General features: G+C 39.9%; 1 protein-coding gene across 1 annotated transcript in view; it reads right to left on the bottom strand.

Moving 5' to 3' along the window:
* LOC127354270 (E3 ubiquitin-protein ligase SMURF2) overlaps window positions 1–21,382 on the bottom strand; it is a 64,685-nt gene that overhangs the window by 38,096 nt on the left and 5,207 nt on the right. Inside the window, exon 2 of the mRNA XM_051384071.1 lies at window positions 1,198–1,236. Within this exon, the coding sequence (XP_051240031.1) occupies window positions 1,198–1,236 (39 nt within the window). The remainder of the gene's footprint in view (window positions 1–1,197; window positions 1,237–21,382) is intronic.

The raw sequence follows: 21,382 nt of genomic DNA, 5'->3' as shown, positions 1-21,382 counted from the left end.
TATTAAAGCTTTACTCTACTCTAATAACTATAGGGCAAGTCTTTTCACAGTATCGTATTTAGACGGAAATCTGATAAAGGAATTTTTCTGGTGCGTTTATCTAGTGTTCTCAGTGTGACTGTGCATGCATGTGTGTGTTTTTTAAATATAGCTCTGGGCACCGATACTTCACGCAAGTCAAACCAGTTCAGTCACCCTAATACTTTCGTGGGACTTCCCTCTCTTGCGGTTGTGTGTGTGTGTATGCACGTGTGTGCGTGTTAGACAAAAATCTACTCGCTATTGTCTGTATCCATGACTTTCAGGTTAATGGAGAACCAAACTCCTAAATAAACACCCAACTACTGTTGCAATAAGGCTTTTACTATGACCATAACAGGCAATTAGATAAATGATGTGTGATGCTAAGAAGTGTGTGTGTGTGTGTGTGTGTGTGTGTGTGTGTGTGTGTGTGTGTGTGTGTGTGTGTGTGTGTGTGTGTGTGTGTGAAAAATGTCTCAGAGGAACTAAATAATACATATCCTCTTACATTAAAGCCAGCGGCAGAGGTTAGGCATCCTGTCCTGATCACCTAAACAGAGGTTAATGAAACTGCCTCAAGCTAACTGTTAACTAATAGTAAATTAGAAGCCATAAAGAAAACAAGATACTACTTCCTTCTCCAAATGACCTCCAACAGTTAGTATGTGCACTTGTGTTTTATCCAATCAAGTCCAAGTCCCATTTCACTACTGGACAAGGTCTACTTGTACCACTCGCCCAAAATGTTCATGTCTACCTATTTTTCTCCACTAAAGAATCTGTATGACTTGACATGCCATGTGACATTTTTATGAAAAAAGGCAAAATCAGAGGATGATTTTTACTAAAGGTTGTGTTTATTCCATTCAGAATTGGCCATGAGCTGGTTTTAATAAGTCAATATTTCTGTCCAGTTTAATTAAAGGCTTTTTAATTAAGTCTAGTCATACTGTACCAGTGGATCTGATACCTATTACTAGAAGTTAGGTTAGCGGTGGGTCCCTGTGCGTGCCAGGTCTCTTGGTGTGTATAAAGACAGACAGACAGCTCCTAAGGGACTTCATTTACAGCTTGGCTTCAAAAGCCAGCAAGCTGCCACTGCTGACAAAGCCCATTCTAATGCACAAGGGAATGGGACAGGAATAGCATCATGTAATAAAAATAGGTTCTACTTACGGAAGAAGTCTTTCTTTGCCAGGTTCTTTGCACACAGGACTAGAAGAGAAGACATACAGACAGATGTTAATGACAGACCTTCACAAATTAGTATCAGTATGTAATGTTTCCAATTAATATTTACTCAAAGAAATTACACAGAATTTCACATTTTCGAAATTTAAAATAAAAACAAGCCGCACGGTATGTGATCTTACATATTCCTTTATTCTTTATAATCTATTTATATCAAACACATCAGTAGCGGTAAATGTGTTTCATCCTACTCATTGTCAGTGTGTCATGCAGCATGTTAGTGCATCATTAGCCTCCTACCTGCTTAACATTCTAGTGCTTTCTTCACATCTCTCAGCCTGCTAGTGATATTACAAACTTAAAATTACAGTGGTAATGTTAGGCAAGACTGTTATGCTTTACTTAGGTTTCTCTTTGATAACTGTTTTACTAAAAGCCAAGCAGCTAACTGAAATATTTCATTATTTATCCATTTCTACTGCAGTCTTTTTGCCCACATATTGGCTTGTCCATTCTCACTCTCCCATCACAGGCCAGAAGACCAGTTTTAAGAGATTCTCCTTGTAAAATATTGAGTAGACAAGCACTCTGTCTTGTAGGAAGCAAGTCACTAGAGGTTTGCATCACAGCGAGCATACAATGGCTTTCAGCAGAGACAGAGTATAAGAGTACGTCTGTGTTTCGGTTTTTATGACGTTTTCTTTTTTAACCCCCCGCCCCTAAATATCTCCCTCCTAGGTGACCTGAAGCAGGCCGATGCTTTGTTTGGGACTGTCTAGACAATCCTGTGACAATTATAAAGCGAGACAAAGCAAGCCAAGAACAGAGGCAGAGAAACCCAACACGATGATGGCAATAAAAGCGACAGTGAACTTAAGGGATGTAAAAGGGAGTTACATAAACATCAGATTGCCATCAGACAGACCAACATCCTTATCACCTGTCACTGAATTACAGGTGGTGTTAAACTAAAAAAAAACATATATATGCCTTTAACATCTGTCGGAGATACAAATCACATCCTTTGCTGCTCGTCATCTTGTTTATCTTGCATTATTTTCTGTCATCTCCCCATTGCCATTGTCTAATAACACAAAAGTAAATACCACAAGATTGGAAGTAAAAATGCTCTGCTCTATTCAGCCGCATGTGAGATCTATTTTTATTTCTAAAACCAGACAGATCCAAAGGAAATGCTGTCCAACATCTACAATACCATGTAAAGCCTGCAGTGGAAGGGCTGTTGCATACTATTGTATGCTATTGTAGGAGCATTTATTTACAGCAGCCAACTATACACGCACTAGCCTCCTTTAGAAAATAAGATACATAGGCTATTAATATACTCTGTATCATACATACATACATACATACCTACATACATACATACCTTTTAAGTTACATAATTTATCTGATAGAGGGCCAGAGACATTTATTCACTACCATATTGGCCTTAACGCTACTTTTTTTTTTCTGGAAATAAAGTTTGATAAAGTTGGGGTCATACTTTATTTAAGGGACTAGACCTTTACATACTCACAACAGCAGACAATAGAGGGTATTAGTGTTTAGTCAGCCTACTTTAACATAGGGGAGTTTCTGACTTCCTTATTCATTTAAGAATGATGTCAACATCCTACTTAGAGTTGGAGGAAGTAATGTTTGTCAGAAGCGTTTTTGGTATATTGTGTGAAATTCTCTTCACACCAGCAATCAATAAATTAATTGCTATGAAAAAAAGAAAACAAATCCAGTATCCGTTGCAGTCACTGCCCTGTCATGAGGCCAGACAATCATTTCATTCGCACTGAAAAACGTTACTGGCTGGCTGACCTGTCAGCCTACCTACCTGCTTCCACAACAAGACCGCCACGCAAACATTGCTAAAACTACCAAGCTAGTTGCACGAGAATGGCAGAGAAAGAGCAGCCAAAATTTGGAAGGAATTTGTTATTTTCTGAAGTGTGTAATGTTAGAACTATGTATGAATGAATTATGAGGTACTTGGATATGGTTAACACTGACAAAAATGTGCTGAGCTCCTCTCCCCAATGCTCTCTCCTGGACTAGTCCTCCAGCAGTAGTTAGGCACTGTTGGGGGAATGGCTTTGGAGGGAGGCCTCAAGGGAGGGGGTGGGATAGATAATTTAAAAATCTAGCCATCTCTTGCTAGTTTCTTCAACGTTACCAACCCTAATTTTAAACCTACATTATGAAAAGTGTTATCACAATTAGACAATTTATCAGTCACAAAGCTAATTTTATTACATGCCAAAACAGTGGTGTGATGGAGACACCATGTACATGGATTACACAATAGATAGTGTAAGACTATGTGAACCTGTCACCAACGAGAAACAAGCACCACTTCCGGAAAAAATACAGATAGGCCTGGGTAACCAACCTAGCATTACATCCATTCAATGTGGAGACCTTGACAGTGACCAAAATGACACAGTCAAGACAAATCAGACAGAATCTCAACATGGGAACAGACGTTCTCAACACAAACTAAATTACACTGACTGGGCCGGCAGGATGAACACTAACCATCAGCTTGTCTGGGGAAATTACACTGCCAAAGCCGACAGTATGGGCGCAGGCCAAATCGGAGGCAGCCAGAAAAGCCTCCTGTGGGACAAAACGGACACCATGTTGTCGGCAGACAGGAGAAAACAGAGGCCTGAAATCTTGGCAGAACATTTGTGGACAACGAATCCAACTCAGAGACAAAAATCAGCCACCAAAGTTAAAATGGGTCATCATCTCAGGCATAAAACCATGCCTTGAAGATAAATGAATGAGCCTATTTTTTGCACATTGCAGGGTAGCAGCTTCATTCTATCTATTAGTTTGAAAACCTAATTTAAAAGGGGCTCTGTGAGTTTAACCTGTAAACATACAAAGTTATGTTTACATTTAGTGTTGCTCATCAAAACGTACTTGTATGTATGAGTTTATCTTTGAGCCCTAATAACTGAGATCTAATAAAACATTTTCAAAGCTTTAGGTATTGTAAATCCGGCATTGCTTATGTTAATTAGCATGCAATCTACCCCGCCTTTGATGGCGCACAGCACACGTATGTTGGCATGCAACCACCACCTGTCAATCAGTGTAATAGTGCATCACGTGCATATTAACAAAACAAGGGTGCACTCATCGAAAAACAGCTCCATGGCACAACTAGAGGTCTAAAACTCAGCAGCAAACCTTTAATACTGCAAACAATTCTCCAAGTCAGCCAAGATTTTGTTTTGAGTAAAAACTTGGAGAATACTGTGAAACATGCCAAATAGCATGGCCTTAGTTCGTCTCTGAAGTAACCTGTAATAACCCCAATGTTCCGGGCAATGACCAACTACCCCTAAACTAGTGTGTTTCCTGAGAAATCTGAATCTCATAGTATGACAACATTTAGCAAATTTTGATTCAAGGTTTGACATGACAGTATGTGATAGTACGTAGAAGTAGGCGGTATTATCATTAATGCTAGCAAACTACATTTCTTTACCCAATTATAGATTAGACTAATAATCTCAATTATCATTTTGTTTCTCCATTCATTCAGTTGAACTGCTGAACAAACCAGAGATGCGTGCTATGATTCAGAGTTCTGGACCCAGACTACTATACTACTTTAAAAAGTTTTAAACAATATCCTGGGATATTCAGCTACAATGGCTATATGTTAGTGCTTGCTTATATCAATCGATTTGGTATGGGTGCTCGTGGCTGCTGAAGAGGCACCACTGGTGAGTAGCTACTAGGTTAAACTGAGTGTGCTGAGCACAAATAACGACTTGGCTCTCGGGTTACCAAACTATCCTAATGAAGATTAAGGGATTAACCTGCACACTGCTCCACTGTCTCAGCCACAATTACCACAAAGGGAAAAGCCTCTCTCATTGTCATCAATGGCCTTTTACCAACTGTGCTGCCAGGCACAGCAGGCTGCTGCTCCTACTGATGATGATGAGGATTATGATGATGAATAGGTTCAAAAGGGGGCATAAATTCTACAATGGAGCAATAATGACAACTGGGGGGCAAACGTTTTCATAGATAAAACTACCAGTCAGGTTTTCATGAATTAGGCACAAAAATGTAGTATAAACACGTAATCTTATACATTTATACAAGGTACATCATTTTCTAAATTATTACTACACCAGCCTCACATAAAAAAGCCTGGCAACAGGTTACTGAGAGCACCATGATAAATGCAACAGCAAGGTGCAAGGTGCAAGGTAAAGCCATCTGGACATATAGGGTTAAGTGTTCTGTACACCAGCATCATATATGGGTTGATTAACTTCTCATCCCTGAAATCTGGGGAAAGCCTCTTCTATAAAAGGCTTCTTGGCTCATAAAGTTCTCTATAACCTTTAGTTACTCAGCAGCACTAGTTTATTTAGACAAAGCACAGTCATCACCACTTGAGCAAAGGACAGAAAAATGAATACATCAGTTGATGTTATTCCCAAAGCACAACTTAAATCTCGAGTGGGATGGTGAACGCAGAGAAATACACTACTGCTTCTAAGAAACAACATAATACAGTTTAGCACCCCAAAATGAGTAGCTGACATATTGTACACTGTGGAGTACCCTTTGTCTAAATTAATATAAGGTTGCAAGACTGTACATTTTGAAAACAAAAGGTGGCCTGAGAAATGTTCAGAATGACTATAGTCAATACTACTCCCACAGTTTCAGTATACAGTAGCCACACAAGGATTCCGATAAACATGTCTAAATATTTTCATAATCTTATTTGGGTTTATGCAGGCTCAACCACTGTGGATCCTAGCATCAATGAGGAAACAAATCTCATCTCCGTGGCCTGTGGAGATCCAGCAGTGTTGAATAGCTGCCACGTGAGCGAGCAGGCAGGCCATGGTGACCCAGAGTTGGCAGAGGACCAGACTCATTCAGATCCTAACACGGAAAGCTAGGTCAACTAGGAATCAGTAAATGACCAGGAAACCCTGGGGTGAAGCTGCCCTCAGTGTTGTCTGTGTATCATCGTTCCCACCACAAACCCTCACTTGAACAGTGAGAGGAGGAGAGGATAAATCTGGCCACACCCCGGTGACCTGCAAACAACTAAGCAGAGGAGTAGATGACAAGTCATCCACATGCAAAGTCATTACCTCTGATGACTAATGTTAGATAAAAAGATTACAATTAATTCCTGAACTTTTGGATGGACAAGTTATTCAGAACATCTAAGTAACACTTTTTTTTAAGAGCTGAAAAAATAAGACTTTGCAGGTTTGTCGAGTAGAGCTGTCGCTCTTTATATGAAATTTGAAAATTAGCTTGGAGGACACTAGCGAGCACAGCATGAAGCAAAATCTAATTGTACAAATATTAACATTGAATGCTGAGGGAAAAAATCTTATAGAAGAAAATAATATATATATATATTAAGAGCTCACATTACCTTAAGTTCTACATTTAATATTGCTGATTCGGTCATTCGACCACCCAAAGTTGCCCTCATCTTAAACCAAGCTGTGATTGTAGTTAAAGGGTCAACTCTGCTCCATTGTTTATTAAAAGGATTTGAAACAGCTGCTGTTTTGGGACCATTTGTAGGTGAGTGACCCCAATCCACAGTCTGAAACAAGCCATAAATCAAACAGTCACATCAAGCCAAGTATACACCTTAGCAACTAACATAATAGGATAATGCCTTTACCACTGTCTGGTAGCTAAGGGAGGTGGAGACAAACAGTGGCCTGTCACTGACCCAGACAACATACTTCAGAGGTCAACCATAACTTCCCATCCCCAGGGGAACTGGTAGTCTACGGTTTTAGCCCTTAATTGAGCTTGCAAATAGAGCTGAAACAATTAGGCGACTACTGAGTTAGTTGATCAACAGAAAAATAATAGGCAACTGTTTTGATATTTGATTATTCATTAAAGTACATTTTCATACAAAAAGTGTCAGAAAATGGTGTTATATGTGGAGATTTGTTTATATCATATTAAACTGAATGTCTTTGGAATTTGGACTGACAAAACAAGACATTTAAAGAAACTGGGATGGATTTTTTTTTTCTGACATTTTATAGACCAAACAATTAATCTAGAAAATACTTGATTATTAAATAAATGTTAGTTGCAGCCCTACTTGCTTAAAACCTATGAATATGTCCAACCACCATCAAACTGCTGCAGCCACCCGATGAGTCAAAGGTTATAAATGACTCCTGAATAAATGATATAATGAAAAATCTTTGTGTGAAAATCCTGCTTATCCTGTCGCCTCATATTAGCAGACAGGACACCAAAGAGACCATTTACTGGTCTGATTTCCTGTCAATGGGATAAATAATAATAAAACCTAACTGCGATGAGGGCATTATGTGCTTCAACACAGTTGGGTACTGCAAAAACCTGTATTTAAATAATGTAATAAATAATATGTAGTCATTACATTTTATAATCCCTCTGCAATATGAATTATAATAAATGTAAATACCACCCATATAAATACAGCCCCATTGACACACTACAGTTTATATAATTATACTGCACAATTATGTATGATAGTTATATTGTGGATTACACAAAGCAAGTCCTTTAACACTCATCACAAAATATGCACAATCTGCCTCAGACGACAAAGAGAGGCAGTTAGAGAGGCAGGACCTTCGTATTGTCTCCATCTGTCTGAATACAAAGGTCAGGCTGAAGGTTGGCATCAGTTCTGGTTAAAAGGTGAAAGGTCGTTAACATACAGGGGTAGTGGGGTGTCGGGGGATTCCCACTTGTTTTCTCAAGGGAGTCTCAAATTTGCCATTTGCTTTGGCTGCTTAACACCTCACGCTGTTCGTTGGGAAAATGGGAGGAGAGATGAGTCAGATGTTCAAATCCTTTAAACCCAAACCGGCTGATCTCTTTGGAAACTGGTGCATCACAGTTTGATGGATCCGGTAATTTAGAGTGATACTCTACCAATATAAGAGCAGCACAATTCACAACATTAAATCATTCTAACTCTTCGTAAACAACAACAAATGCTGCTGTTAATGCTGTCCCTGCACACATATACAGAATGAAGACACTTCATTCTGAGTGGTATGAATCTGTCATCATTCATGATGGTATTATTCATGCTGAATAAGAGCTGAGAGCTGTGGGAGTTTTGGGACAATTTGCAGAAAAGTGTGCACAGTGTGAAGGTTTTATAGCTAAAATGTAATTATAAAAGACATATGTTACATCTTTCTATTGACAGGAAAATTAATTATATAGAAAAATTTAATTACAATTTCCCTGAAAATCTTAGTGCAGTAAAATCATTGTGGGAAAATAACAATAGACAAAGGACAAGAGCTGTATTCAAGCTCACATCAGTGTATGATTTGCACTGTTCAGTGCACTGAACTACCAGCATGCCTCAAGCCTCTGTTAACATTATCAAACCACAGAGCTAGACTGCTCTGCCCTAGACCAAAGAGTTTGTGGTCAAGAACTCCAGTAGACGATTGCATGATTGTGCATCACCAACTCCACGGTCAAGTACAGCCATTTTGTGGTTCATTTGTTCAATTAATTCTCCTGCAGCATTACAAGGACAGGACAGTCAAGTCGTGCCGCATCAGCAAACAATTGCTGAGCTTGGATTCTGATGCTGTTATGAAGAACACTGGAGTTGTGGCAATCCCAGGATCTTTCTATTTAATCTTAGTTTAGTGCACATTTGGTTCTAGTGCAGCTGGTATACAAGGATAAGTTATGAAGAAGGATTACAGAACAAATCAACACATTTGAAAACAATATTCACATTTGCATTTGCCATGATTTAAACTGTCACTGAAGTACGCACACACTGTGTCTACATGGAACTGTCATCTACATCCATAGCTTCCTTTACCCTTTTGGCAATACAACCTAAATTAAGTGCAATAATGATGCCATTTTAAATCTTATACAGGTAATCGACCTGTAAGTAAGTGTCACAGCCAAACCATTAGTCTAAATCTAAAGTAAAAAGCTAATGTGTTTGTTTAATGCTTTAATCAATTATGCCCCCATAAATGTTAACGGTTACCAAATATTAGCATGGTCAACAGAGTGGTTGAGGGTTGTGTTGAAGGAAATGTTCAACAAACTGGAGTGTGATTTTGGCTGTCTAGGAAAGACAAGAAAGACCTGAGTCCCACAGCTAACTATTCTATTCTGGTAGTACTTCAAATATTGTTTGGCAACACATCTGTTTCTTTTCAAAATGACATACATAATATGAAAGATCGAAAAAGGTTCAATGACCTATTGTAACAGTCACTTCTTTGAAACTGGAACTGGAACATAACCTGCTGGAGCTCAATTAAATGCAACATAAGCAGAGTAGGGAAGATACTGAAGGTAATTTATGAGCCTTTGAGACTTCTTTAACAGTTTATGGTGTGGTGTCAAGTGTGATCATTAACTAAATAGTGCATAAAGCCAATACAACCCCACCCTGTTCAAACTGAAAAGTATAGGATGACCGTGAGAGATGTGGTTGTCTACCAACAAGTTGATTATGAACATGAATCTTTCCTTGGGGACAATTACTTGCTTGGGGCATGCTATGACCTAAAAACTACACACACATCCACAAGTATGCAGTTATGATAAAGTTTAAGGCCTTAGGTAGCTTCACTGACAGACCAAAACATCATCAAAGTGGGAACATTAATAATAGAAGGAAAAAGTCATACATTAAAGGAACACCCCTACTTCTTCAAAATCTAGGTTACCAAGTAATGAAAAGTGCATGTGGCCTACAGCCAGAATTTGATTCCTCTTACCTTTGCACACACTTCAACTGATGCCCACCAATGTGGGCTCTTACATTCCTTCAAATCTCTATGTATTTAAATATATATGTGATTTTAAAACAAGACAGCATACATTTATAGTTTAACTGATTGCAGAAAAAAAACCTACAAAACCTGGAGAGAAAAAGAAAAACATGCATCCACTGACATCCCCCGAGTAATTAGTGACAGTCATTCAGATTTAAAAAGGGAAGGCCCACATCCTTTGACTTTGGCCCTGTTATGACTCTTGCTACAGCCCCATGCTGTCTCATTCACAGCATTGTTCAGCAGTCAAACAAAATACTTCCTCTTCCCGTCCTCACGCCTCCCTGGCGGGCTCGCTAACTCCTTAGAGCACACACTTAGAATACACGTTGGCAACATGTCAAGCACAAGTACAAGTACACTGTGACCAACTTTATGTTACTGCAGCAAGTACCCACTGCAAAAAATAATGATGGTGTGGTATGAATTAGCATTTATAGGTATTTAAAATTGGGCAATGTTGCCAAAATGGGGATCTAATCTACATTGCACTTCCTCTGGAAAGCAATTACTCGATTTCCCAACCTCCCACCCTCAGCCTTTCTCCAGCCCAGTGAATGCTCAGGATGCCAATTATGTCATTCATTTGAGAGGCCAGCAGTCCACAGCTGACACTCCCCCTCCTCCCCCTCTTCTCTGCTCCCCGAGGAGACGCCAACAATCTGGAGTCAGGAATCTAGAGTGAAACGTAGTCACTACACAGAGGAGGGTTGGGTTGGAGAGGGGTGAGAAGGTAAAGAAGAAATGTTCATCTGGAGGCAGGAATCTACGGTGGAATGGAGAAGGAGCGAGGGAGGAATGTGGGGAGGGGTGGAGGGAGGCCTATCTACAGTCACAAATCTGAGGAATGCAGACGGTAGAGGGGGAGAAAGGGAGAGAAATATAGGAAAGCAAGGGGGGGGAAGAAAGGGGAGAAGTTAATTTGGACGAGGGAATTTTGACAGTGATGACATTCTGGCAACAGTGGAAACGCTGAGGGAGGAGTAGCAGGGATGGCGGAAAGAGATAAGAGGAGATGACAGAGGGGAGAAGAGGGATACAAATATTAGCAAAGTAGACCAGAATATAGTTGGTGGAAATGTATGGTGTCCACATGGGATATTTAGTATTTGTCAAATTTACTTAAAAGTCTGCAATGAAAGTACCAAGGTTGTGTTCTTTCGGAGGATGTCTTTTGTTAAAGTGTTTTGTACAAATCTTGTTGGCTGACATTTGCCTGCCATCAAACCATTGAAACTTTGATGAGCTGTGTTGATTTCCTGCTCTGCAATATCTAAAGCCATCACATCTATCAATATGTGTGGCTCTCTAAAGTACAAGGGACACGTTTTGCCCAGTATTTCCATAAATAGGGCCTGGGATCACATTGCTGTATTACAGGGTAATAGGTATCAGAGGATAAAAGCTTAACTAGAATTGTGTCATCCCAGTCAACATGTGTGTGAAATCTATTTCACCCAAGTTGGAAAAAAATAAACAATTTTGAGGTCACAATGACCTCTGAGTCCAAAGTGTCATCAATTACTTTGTCTGACCAACCGACTCAAGTCCTACACCCCTTTGGTCTGAGTGGATTTTGGTGGAGGATTTTAACTACTTCTCAATGGCGATGACGTCCTAAAATATGGAGCTTCGAATGTAAAAAGCTATAATAAAAATGGCAGAAAACATGCTGTGTAGAGTGACTGAAATTTGGAAATAACACAGGTCAGGGAATAAGCTAAATTAGTTTTTAGGTGAAGGCAAGCTGCCACGTCATGAACAGATAGAGAGACTGTATGGTAGGAAACCAAGAAAGAAAGGTGACATGAAGCAGAGAAAAAAAGAATGGAGGGAGGGACAAAGAAACAAAAAAATCATGGGTGAGGAAATAAGCCCGAGGGAGTCAAGCTCATCTTAAGACTGAGTCACAAAGTAAATGGAATACGAATACAGGAAGCATTCATATTGAATTTAGATACAGTCGGATGTAATATCAAACCACAGAAAAGTCATTCCCATATGACTCATTAGGTACATTAATGGCGTGTCTGCACGGCAGGTGTTTCATCCTATTTTAGTCATTCATCTTAAGCATGTCTGGTGCAACAGATTAGGGCTTTCAACTTTTTTTCACAATTCGAACACTCAGTTTAACGTAGGGAACATGTATATTCTAACTGCAATGACCTGTTTAAATTCAAAATGCATAGCACGTCAGTTTAAAATAGTTTGACTTGTCATGTACAGCAACACAGTGTATTTGTTGCATTCAATTTAGTTTGAATTATGTCTCAGTTTGAATTCATTCTAACTTGACTTATTGAAAAAATGATAGCCCTAATACAGATTCAGCTATTTTAATCAAACTCAAACTCTCTACACAGGATGCATAGCTCACATTTTACTCACACTATATGCAAGCTGAGGCCTATTTTTTTGCTTCAAGTCTATGTTCTTCCGTTTTGCATGCATAACTTTAGTGACTGTGTATTGGCGTCTGAGTACTACTAAAATGCAGGTGGCCTGCACACAATACTGTGCCTGAATGCATCCTGTGTAGACACACACACCACTGGAAGCTGCTGCTCTGCTAATGTGCTGCTCACGCTACACCTCCTGTGTTATGGCCTGGAGATAGCTTATTTTATCTGCACGTGGTTCAGCTGATGTAAGCCGGTCCAGCCTTTTTATGAGCACAGACTGTTTGACCATACTGTATATGATTCATATAACAACTGTCTCAGGAATGCAGTTAAGGCAATTCTTGTCAGTACTTAAGCACATTCACACAAGGTCAAACTATGTGGGTTTGAATTGGAAGAGGGTTTTCCTTGCATTGATATGAGGCTAATGCAGGGACAAAAGAGGACAGCAATGACATGAAAAAGGTTGTTGCTTAACAAGAAAAAAACCTAAATTAAAATCTTTTTTTTTTTTTATAGCTATGTTATGGTTTCAGTTTGTAACAAATTTTTGGTGATTCAGTCAAAACTGTTAAACACTCCCAATACTGTATGTGTTCGCCTGGCAGTCAATGTACATGCAAGGTTATGTGAATACAATGTTTTGGTCCTTTTTCCTTTCCGATTATAACAACATAATCTTAAAAACAACAATATACTGACACATTTTGAGGTCCTCTCCTTAACGTTCTTCAAACCACAACTGTTCATCCCCATATGTATGCCAGGATTAATTTACTAACTGTGTATGGACAAAAGGCCCTTAGAAACAAGGGGGATGAGAGAAGACAGGGGCAGAGGAAGATGACGATCATGATTATGAAGTGGAAAATAGAATTCAGAGGTTGGGGTGGGGAGGTGGGGATCTAGAGAGCACCAAGAGGAGGAATAAGAGAGCAATAAAAGAAGAGAACTGCAGTGATGGAAGAGAGGATAGGGACAAATAAAACAGAGGCAAAGGCTGAGAAATATGACAGGGAAAATTAAGGAGCAAAAAGTAAAAGAGGGTGATAAAGATGAGAGGGGGTGGTGGAGGGAGGCAGAGATGAAGCCCTGGATAATATAACATGAGAGTTATCTCTACGTCCCAAACTATTTTGCAAAACCTGAGGAAAACAAGGGACAGCGTACATACTGATCAAACTATTGTTGCGTCTGTTTCAGACACAATTAGTTGCCAAATGGAAAAAGTGTGAAACGATATGCAAGTTAGACTGTGTGAAAAGAAGCTTAATCAGCAGCAGTTTGCTGCCTCAAACAGATAATGTGCCATACAGACACTCCGTACTCTTGTACATATGGGCATATGGCTGCCCATATGTCACCAGCCACCATCAGGCCCACCACACACTTCCAACATGGCAGCAACACCGGGGAAGTGCCAAATCATTAGAATGTGTCCAATATGAAATACACCTAACATTTATACAGTAAATGCCAGTCGTAGCGAGTATCTCTCTATTGATGTTGTTATTCTATTCACCATCCTGTTGACAGAAGAACAGGGTTCAAGGGAGCAAGCTCAGAGGCAAATGGTTAAGATGTGTGAGACAGAATGGTGAGAGACAGGCAGCTACTGTGAAGACGGAGGTAAAAAAAGAGGCAGACGACGCAGCGAGACGGGGCAACAGAGAGCAGTGCTTGCCATGTTTCCTGTCACTCTGAGTATGAATCACGTGAAGAGAGGTTACTTTAGGCTGCAGTAGTTTTCCTCATCTCTGTGTACACAGAAATATTCAGCTGAGCCTGGCAGAGTTTGATGGAGGAGTCCAGGGCTTTTTTGTTGTCTGTGGGTGGAGAGTGGTGATGCGCAATACAGGAGGCACATCTATAACCAGACAGCAATAACTTGACACAGACTACATTTAGTTTATATGGACTGCAATAATCCAACTGCTAAGGTGTACAGTACTTTAACATGGGGTAATATTCATTGCATACAAAACTATTCATTCTTACTCCTGTTTTCATGGAACAGATCGGGACCCAAAACACCCAAGTTTCTTTCCAGTATCCAGCTTCAAACTCTACCCTTGTGGCTATCTCTGTAAAGGGTTCAATAAAACACTACGCTTCGGGGTGTTGTTTTATATTGCTATATTGAGAAACAGATTCAAAGCAGTAAATTTGTCATCAAGCAGCGAGATTGCCATGTATGTTGCAAAATGTTGTGAAATCTTTGACAATCACTGGTCTTTAAAAATGCAACAAAGCACTAGAAACTGGTCTAAGAAAGAGGCTCCCCAGTGTCTATAATAAGCATGTGAGTGCTCTTGGTTTCTCTTAAAAATTAATAGAAAAATAATCAGCAATTCCCTTTATTAGGTAGGAGTATCAAACATGCCTATTGTTGGTGAATGAGGGGTCAAATCCCTTATAGTTAGCGCATTATAGTAAAAATTGAGGGAATCGGCTCTCTTTACTTGCAGACCTTCGTAGGCAGGTGGGAAATCCTGCTGTTATTGTGATTATGTTAAGAGAGGAGTGGGATGGTGTGGCACACCGGCGCCATCCGAGCTACTTGATCCCCATCTCCACAATAAAAACCACTCACATCCTCCGACTGTCTCTCCCCCACACTGAAACCAAAAACACAGACTCAGGGAGAGGGGGAATGCAATTTGAGTGGCAGTGTATGTGAGTGTGTGTATGTGAGTTCGTACAGTAGACATGCTGAGTGCTCGTACACACACACACACACACACACACACACACACACACACACACACACACACACACACACACACACACACACACACACACACACACACACACACACACACACACACACACACAGTCAGACTGGTGGGCAGTCTGACCGCAGAAACAGTAGCAGGAGAACAGTGAGGGGGAGGAAAGTGTGATCCTTAAAGTCTAACCTGTCTTCCTGCTTCATCTGGGTTTAAAAAAACTCCCACTGAAAGGTGAAAAGCCTTTTCTTTATTCACAAGCACTTAATATTTACAAGTCTAGCACAGCAACAATGATAACTCTGCGGATGTTCTTTGACGTAGCATGAAAAAAAAAAAAAAAAACATTTTTTGTTTCATTATTTTTTATAACATTTCAGATAGTTTTGGATGACACATTTTGTTAAAGACAACACAATCTCTTACAAAAAAGACAGATTGAAGCCAAGCATGAAGCTACAAGCAACATTGTTTTAATGTTTGGCCACATCCATGACAAGCTTTAGTTGTCTGGGATTTGTCAGATTTATTAAACTGTATAACTATCAACACTCTACAAAAGGTAAATAGTAGTGGTAAAAGAGACATATTTATACATTTACTTTCTTTAGTGAATTCAATTTGAATTAGTCCCAGGAATTCCCTCACAAGACTCTGACCAACACTAAGTACTATACTGTGTTGAGGGACCGGTACAGGAAGAGAGGAAGAGAGAGAGGTGTGTGTGTGTGTGTGTGTGTGTGTGTGTGTGTGTGTGTGTGTGTGTGTGTGTGTGTGTGTGTTTGCGTACATGTACGTGTGTGCAATGTTACAAGTTGAGAACAGATAAAGAAAAAGAAAAAAAACACCAAACTGGAGCCACACCGGCAGAGTCGTCTGTCAGCTGTCTGGACTAGATCCGGGGGCGAGTGAGGGCGAGGAAGGAAGAGAGAGAAATGACAGAGAGATGAGGGACATCCTGTTCAAGAAAGAAAAGAGAGAGTAAAAGGCTGAAGAGAAAAATGCAGGATACAGAGATGCATGATGAGAGGCTGCAGTGGGGGGGTGGGGGGGTAGAGAGTTCAGGCAGTGAAAGGAAAAGGGATAGGCAGGATGCAGTAAAGAGCAAGAGCAACCACTGCAGAAAAAAAGACCAATTACCTGCCTTTTCACATGTTCCAAATTAAATTTTTAAGAGTCAAGCGTTTGCCTTCCCTCATAATTCTCAGAGGCTGTCAGAAATATCATTCTCTGGCATATGGAAAGAAAAGGTGATATTTCTCCTCAATATTCTGCAGGAAAATTCTCCTGAAGCACTTGGAAAGTTTAATGTATTCTGCATATTGAAGACCACCTCCTCTCCAGTCAGAGGCTGTTATGCAATAGTGAGGTGTTCAGTCTTTCCATTTTCCTGCTCTAAAGTACACTGATGCCACCAAGTTCAAAAGTAATTTGAAAAGCAGATAAAACGAAGGATTGACTGAAACAACCCAAGTCTGAGAACAAAGTTGTGCAGAACTATCTAAGAGAAAAGGCACATGAATAGGCTATAGTATGACGTCGTAAGAAATCAATAAAGAATCATGTAAATGCAAGCTATATACAATACATTGTATAACTTGTATTAAATTGACCTGTTTGTTGAGGTAAAGTCATAACACATTTTCCCTAAGCCCAGCTTTCAGACAAATATCCTATGCACAAAAGGTTTTAGTCCGGTAAAAAGCATGTAAGCTCCTTGTGTGTTAAATGGTAAAACGCAGGTCATGAGTGGAGAACAGTTAAGCTGAGTTATGAGACTGGCAGTGCCCTGTGAGATTTCATTACTGAGTCACAGTTTCCTCATCTGCAAAATTCTTACTGAAACACAGTGCTGTGTTGTAGAGGTGCACGATATTGGATTTTTGACGATATGCCGATATTTTCCAGCTCACTTTGCCTGGTTGCTGATGCCATTATGCGCACATATTTTTTCAACCAGAGTGCAGAGAACATCAAGTCTCTCATGTATTGGAATGCTAATCATCCTACTTTAACAGGCTTGGATGATGCTCTCCCTGAGACAATCGTGACAACAACCAGGGAAAACTTCACAAGTCGCAAAACAAGCAAATAAATGTCATCTCTGAAAGGACACTATATGCTTTACAGACCTTAATTATATATTAACTGAATAAACTACAACTCAGGTAAGGCAACTTCTGAAAAATACCTGAAACTGGGCATCATGCAGCATGTGGCTCAACATAGTGTACATAACCCAACATCTTCAACGAATGAAAACAGTTGATTGTCCAGAACAATACACTCCATGAGTTTCTGACTTATGCCTTTGGGCTGGTCTTGGCCATATTTCTTGGCTTTGATCAAAGACTGGAGAAGAGGCTGCTGACAGGTATTTTTCGCTGGCGCCTGTTTCTCTTTGTTCTTCACAAATTTGTCGTAATGACCGGGCTAGTCCTGAAGGACTAGCGCTGAGCAATCATTGAAAATAGCAACTTTGCTATCTGTTTCAGAAACTTTAAAAAACACCTCCACACCACAGACATGCTTGGCAACATGCGCACCCTCACTCTGGGTGACACAGCGCCAAACATTTAGCCTAGTTAACGGTATAATTTAAGTGTCATCTTGTCATATCAGAAGACTTTGCCGATAGCAATGTTTAATTTTAAAGCCTGAAGTGCCTGAAAATGGAAGGCCAGCTTGAATTTTTCATTTTTAAAAGTAATGTTTCAAAACAAATCGTTACGGCCCGATCGGATATCAAGTAACATCCATCTTGAGTTAATAGAGGGCTGACCAAATGCACACAGCTGACATCTCTCCAGAGCAACGCTCCTTTATGTCTGCTTTACTGTGGTTGTGTTAAATGTGCTAAACTTAATAAGAAAATCCACAAGTCAACTGAAAACAAACGTATCAATGAAACGAATACCCACATACCCACACCATAGACCCGGGAGTTCCCCCACAGAATGAAATATGATCACAGACACTGAGATGACCACAAGCAGTGTGGACCTCTGTGTTACCTTTTCACTCACATTATGGAATTACATCCCCGTAAATCGGCGTCAGCAATGCCAAAATTCAAAACAAAAACACATTCCAAGAGCTTCATTTCACAGGGCAATTTGAAGATGAACAGGGTAAGGAAAGCGAGAAAGGTTGGCTCTTGATATATCCTTGGATTTGAGGGCTGCAATAATAAAATACTTGCTTACACTTCAACATGTAGCTTAGTGGGTCTCTGGGGTTAAGTCTAGATTAAAAGCGAAGACAGCCTTTTGTGTGCTATCATCACAGTGACCAGACAGCTGTACTTGAGCTACTGTTGGCCACTTGAGCCATGGGTTGGATAAATACTGCACTGACACTGGCTCAGTGTCTGCAAATTATTAGAAAAGGAAGAAAAATAGGTCAGCCAGCAACAGTACTCAAACTACTCTACTTATTAATTATTAAGTATTATACCATCAAAGTGAGTGTCACAAGACAAGTGCTTTACCTATAATCAAACAATTATCCTCTCAGTGATTAATACCTACATTCCTAGAACTAAGCAGTGTTGTGCTAGTATGTCACAGGCAGCACCATTCAGTTGTAGCACAGCAATATACTTGCCATGTGTATTTTGTGTTTTCAATTAAAAGTCTTTTTTGTCTAGGGGAAGTAAAATGGCACGTGACCATAAATTCAGCTTTGGACATGTGTCATGAGGTGATATCAAGTGAAGCTATGTTAAGATGTATAAATTTGTTGTTTTGGGTTTACCACATGTTCAGTGAGAATTTTTCATGTTTTGACTACAAATTAAGCAACATCATTTTTTCTGGTCTGCTGCATCTTAAAACCAGTGTCCCCTATATTTTCCTTTTTAGATATACTGATAACAGAAAGGATAAATACAGCTGCAACAGCTGCATTACAAAGGGAATATAAACGTTTCCATATGATGGCGAGGGCCACGTGAACACTCAGTGAGTGTATAGAACCTGTGTAGCGTGTCGTGTGTGGGGCCAATTGAAGTATATGCTAGTGATGCAGACTAAACAGAGCTGGAGGAAGTTTGGATATAGAGCTCTGTACTGAACTACAAAACCTAACCACAACACAGCAACCCCAAATGCTACACACAAGATCAAGGAGACATTCTGACACATTCATTCAGGAGCATAGTCCCTTTCCTGACAGGGACTGTGCACACAGACTAATCTATAGTACTGAATATTTACACAAGAGGATCATTCAGGACAACATTCACAACCAGATCAACTGCAAATGAAAAAAAAGGTAATTAACTAGACCAATTAGTCTTGCCGCAGACTGTGCATTTTTCTAATGCATTCCACAAACTAAGACTACTTTACACTATTAAAGAGTCTGGCACTGGTTTCTGCCTCAGATGCCCAGGGCAACGGATTCAAGCATAGACTGACATCATTCAGTGTTTTAAATGTAGCCTATTAAAATCAGAAACATCGTATACTGTCAGCACAAAGGAGTCTTTCCTGTGTAATACTTCTCACTACTGCTAGATTTATTTGTGACTGGTGCAAGGAAGTCCTGTATTTGTCCTTTATGTCAAGAATATGAATGGGGCATTGGTGTCTGATTCTCTCATTTGAAAATAACTGCCATCACATTTAATAAGATTGACATTTTATTGACAATATTTTCATCTTTTGTATTTAACGTATCGTCTGTCACATCTGCACTAACTGATTGCATCCACCCACTACGATTGTTTAAAACATCAAGGCTGGTGACAATGAACAGCTCTGCAAGGGGAGAATAAGCCCTGAGGAAAAAAGCCAGTTAATGTGAATCCAATAGTAGTTTACTTTATTACTACGTGGAATCACTGGTGGCACGCTGAAATGGTAGCAAGTTACATGGCTGGCTTTTGATGAAAGCTCTTAAAAACAAGACATGGCTCATAGGCATAGAGCGATTCATTGTAAGAACTGGCCATTAAACAGCAGAAACATGTTTTTCTCCAATATCACTTGCTGTTGCCTGAAGTGAAATGTTCATGCATTTTCTATGTAGATATTTCTGACTCTTTAACCCGGACAATCCAACCACAATATCATTAACAACTTGATAGTTGGTTTAAAAGAATAACAGGTCAGCTTTACCAGGTGAGCTATCTGGGCGCCACAACTATGAATATTTTGACTGATAACTTGGACTTATCTTTAGGTAGTCAGAAAGTTGGCGTACTTAAGAAATTAACATTCAGTGCTTCAAAGCAGAGTCCTGCAGTGGGTCAGGTACTCGCCTCAAAAAAAGTTGTGGAACAGATAAAGAAAATTTTGGGGGGGATATCAGATATTAGATATTAAAAGGATTGTGCAGGCTATTTTAACATCTGAATCAGCTTTTTTTATTATTATTATTATAAATACTATTATTGTGAAAGCTGCAGGCTTGGCGCATCGTCCCTGAGGAAACAACATACAGCTGCAGCAGGAGCACAGGTGCTGCACCAATTGACAGATACTTTTACATTTTTACAAGAACACTCTCGAACCACCAAAAAGGGAGGACAAGATAAGGACGCTATAACCCAGTTAGCGGTAAAGTGTGTATGCTGGGAGATCAGATTTTTTTTAATGGATTGGTAATGGATTCAGCTAAAAGGCAAAGGGCTTTATTGACACCGATGCCTGAGCTCGACGGGTGGATGCAGCAGCAGCAGCAGCAGCATCATAGCGAGTAGCAACATCGTTGACTGGAATTGACTGGATAATTATGATTTGAATTGTTTCTATATGCACAACTCCCAACTGCGTAAAAAGTAAAAATATGACTGTGTGTCAAGCATTTGTGTTTAATCACAGGTCAGGCTGCGGTACTTAAATTAACGGATTGGGGAAGATAATTGCAGGTGCCGGCAGATGGGGGTTTACAAAACTGGACCTGTGCAAGACTCCAGAAAAAGGATTTGGAGCAACCTGGAATAATTGTGAGTCAGAGGAGGATATGTAGGAGGGGACAAAGAAAAAGAGGATGTTAACAGCAGAGAAAATACGTTACCAGAGGAGAGATGACAAGAGATGCAAGAAAAGTATGAACATGTGATGAGCTGATGAGAGGAGAGATGAGAACAGAAGGGCTGACTGGCCCATATGGGCTGCTCTCTTGTCTTGGCAGATCAAGTGTAAAATGTTTGAGCTGA

This window comes from Dicentrarchus labrax, unplaced genomic scaffold (assembly GCF_905237075.1).
Source record: "Dicentrarchus labrax unplaced genomic scaffold, dlabrax2021, whole genome shotgun sequence".
NCBI classification, from domain to species: domain Eukaryota; kingdom Metazoa; phylum Chordata; class Actinopteri; family Moronidae; genus Dicentrarchus; species Dicentrarchus labrax.
Note: the sequence above shows the minus strand (reverse complement) of the source record. Positions and strands in the feature narration are given on the sequence as shown.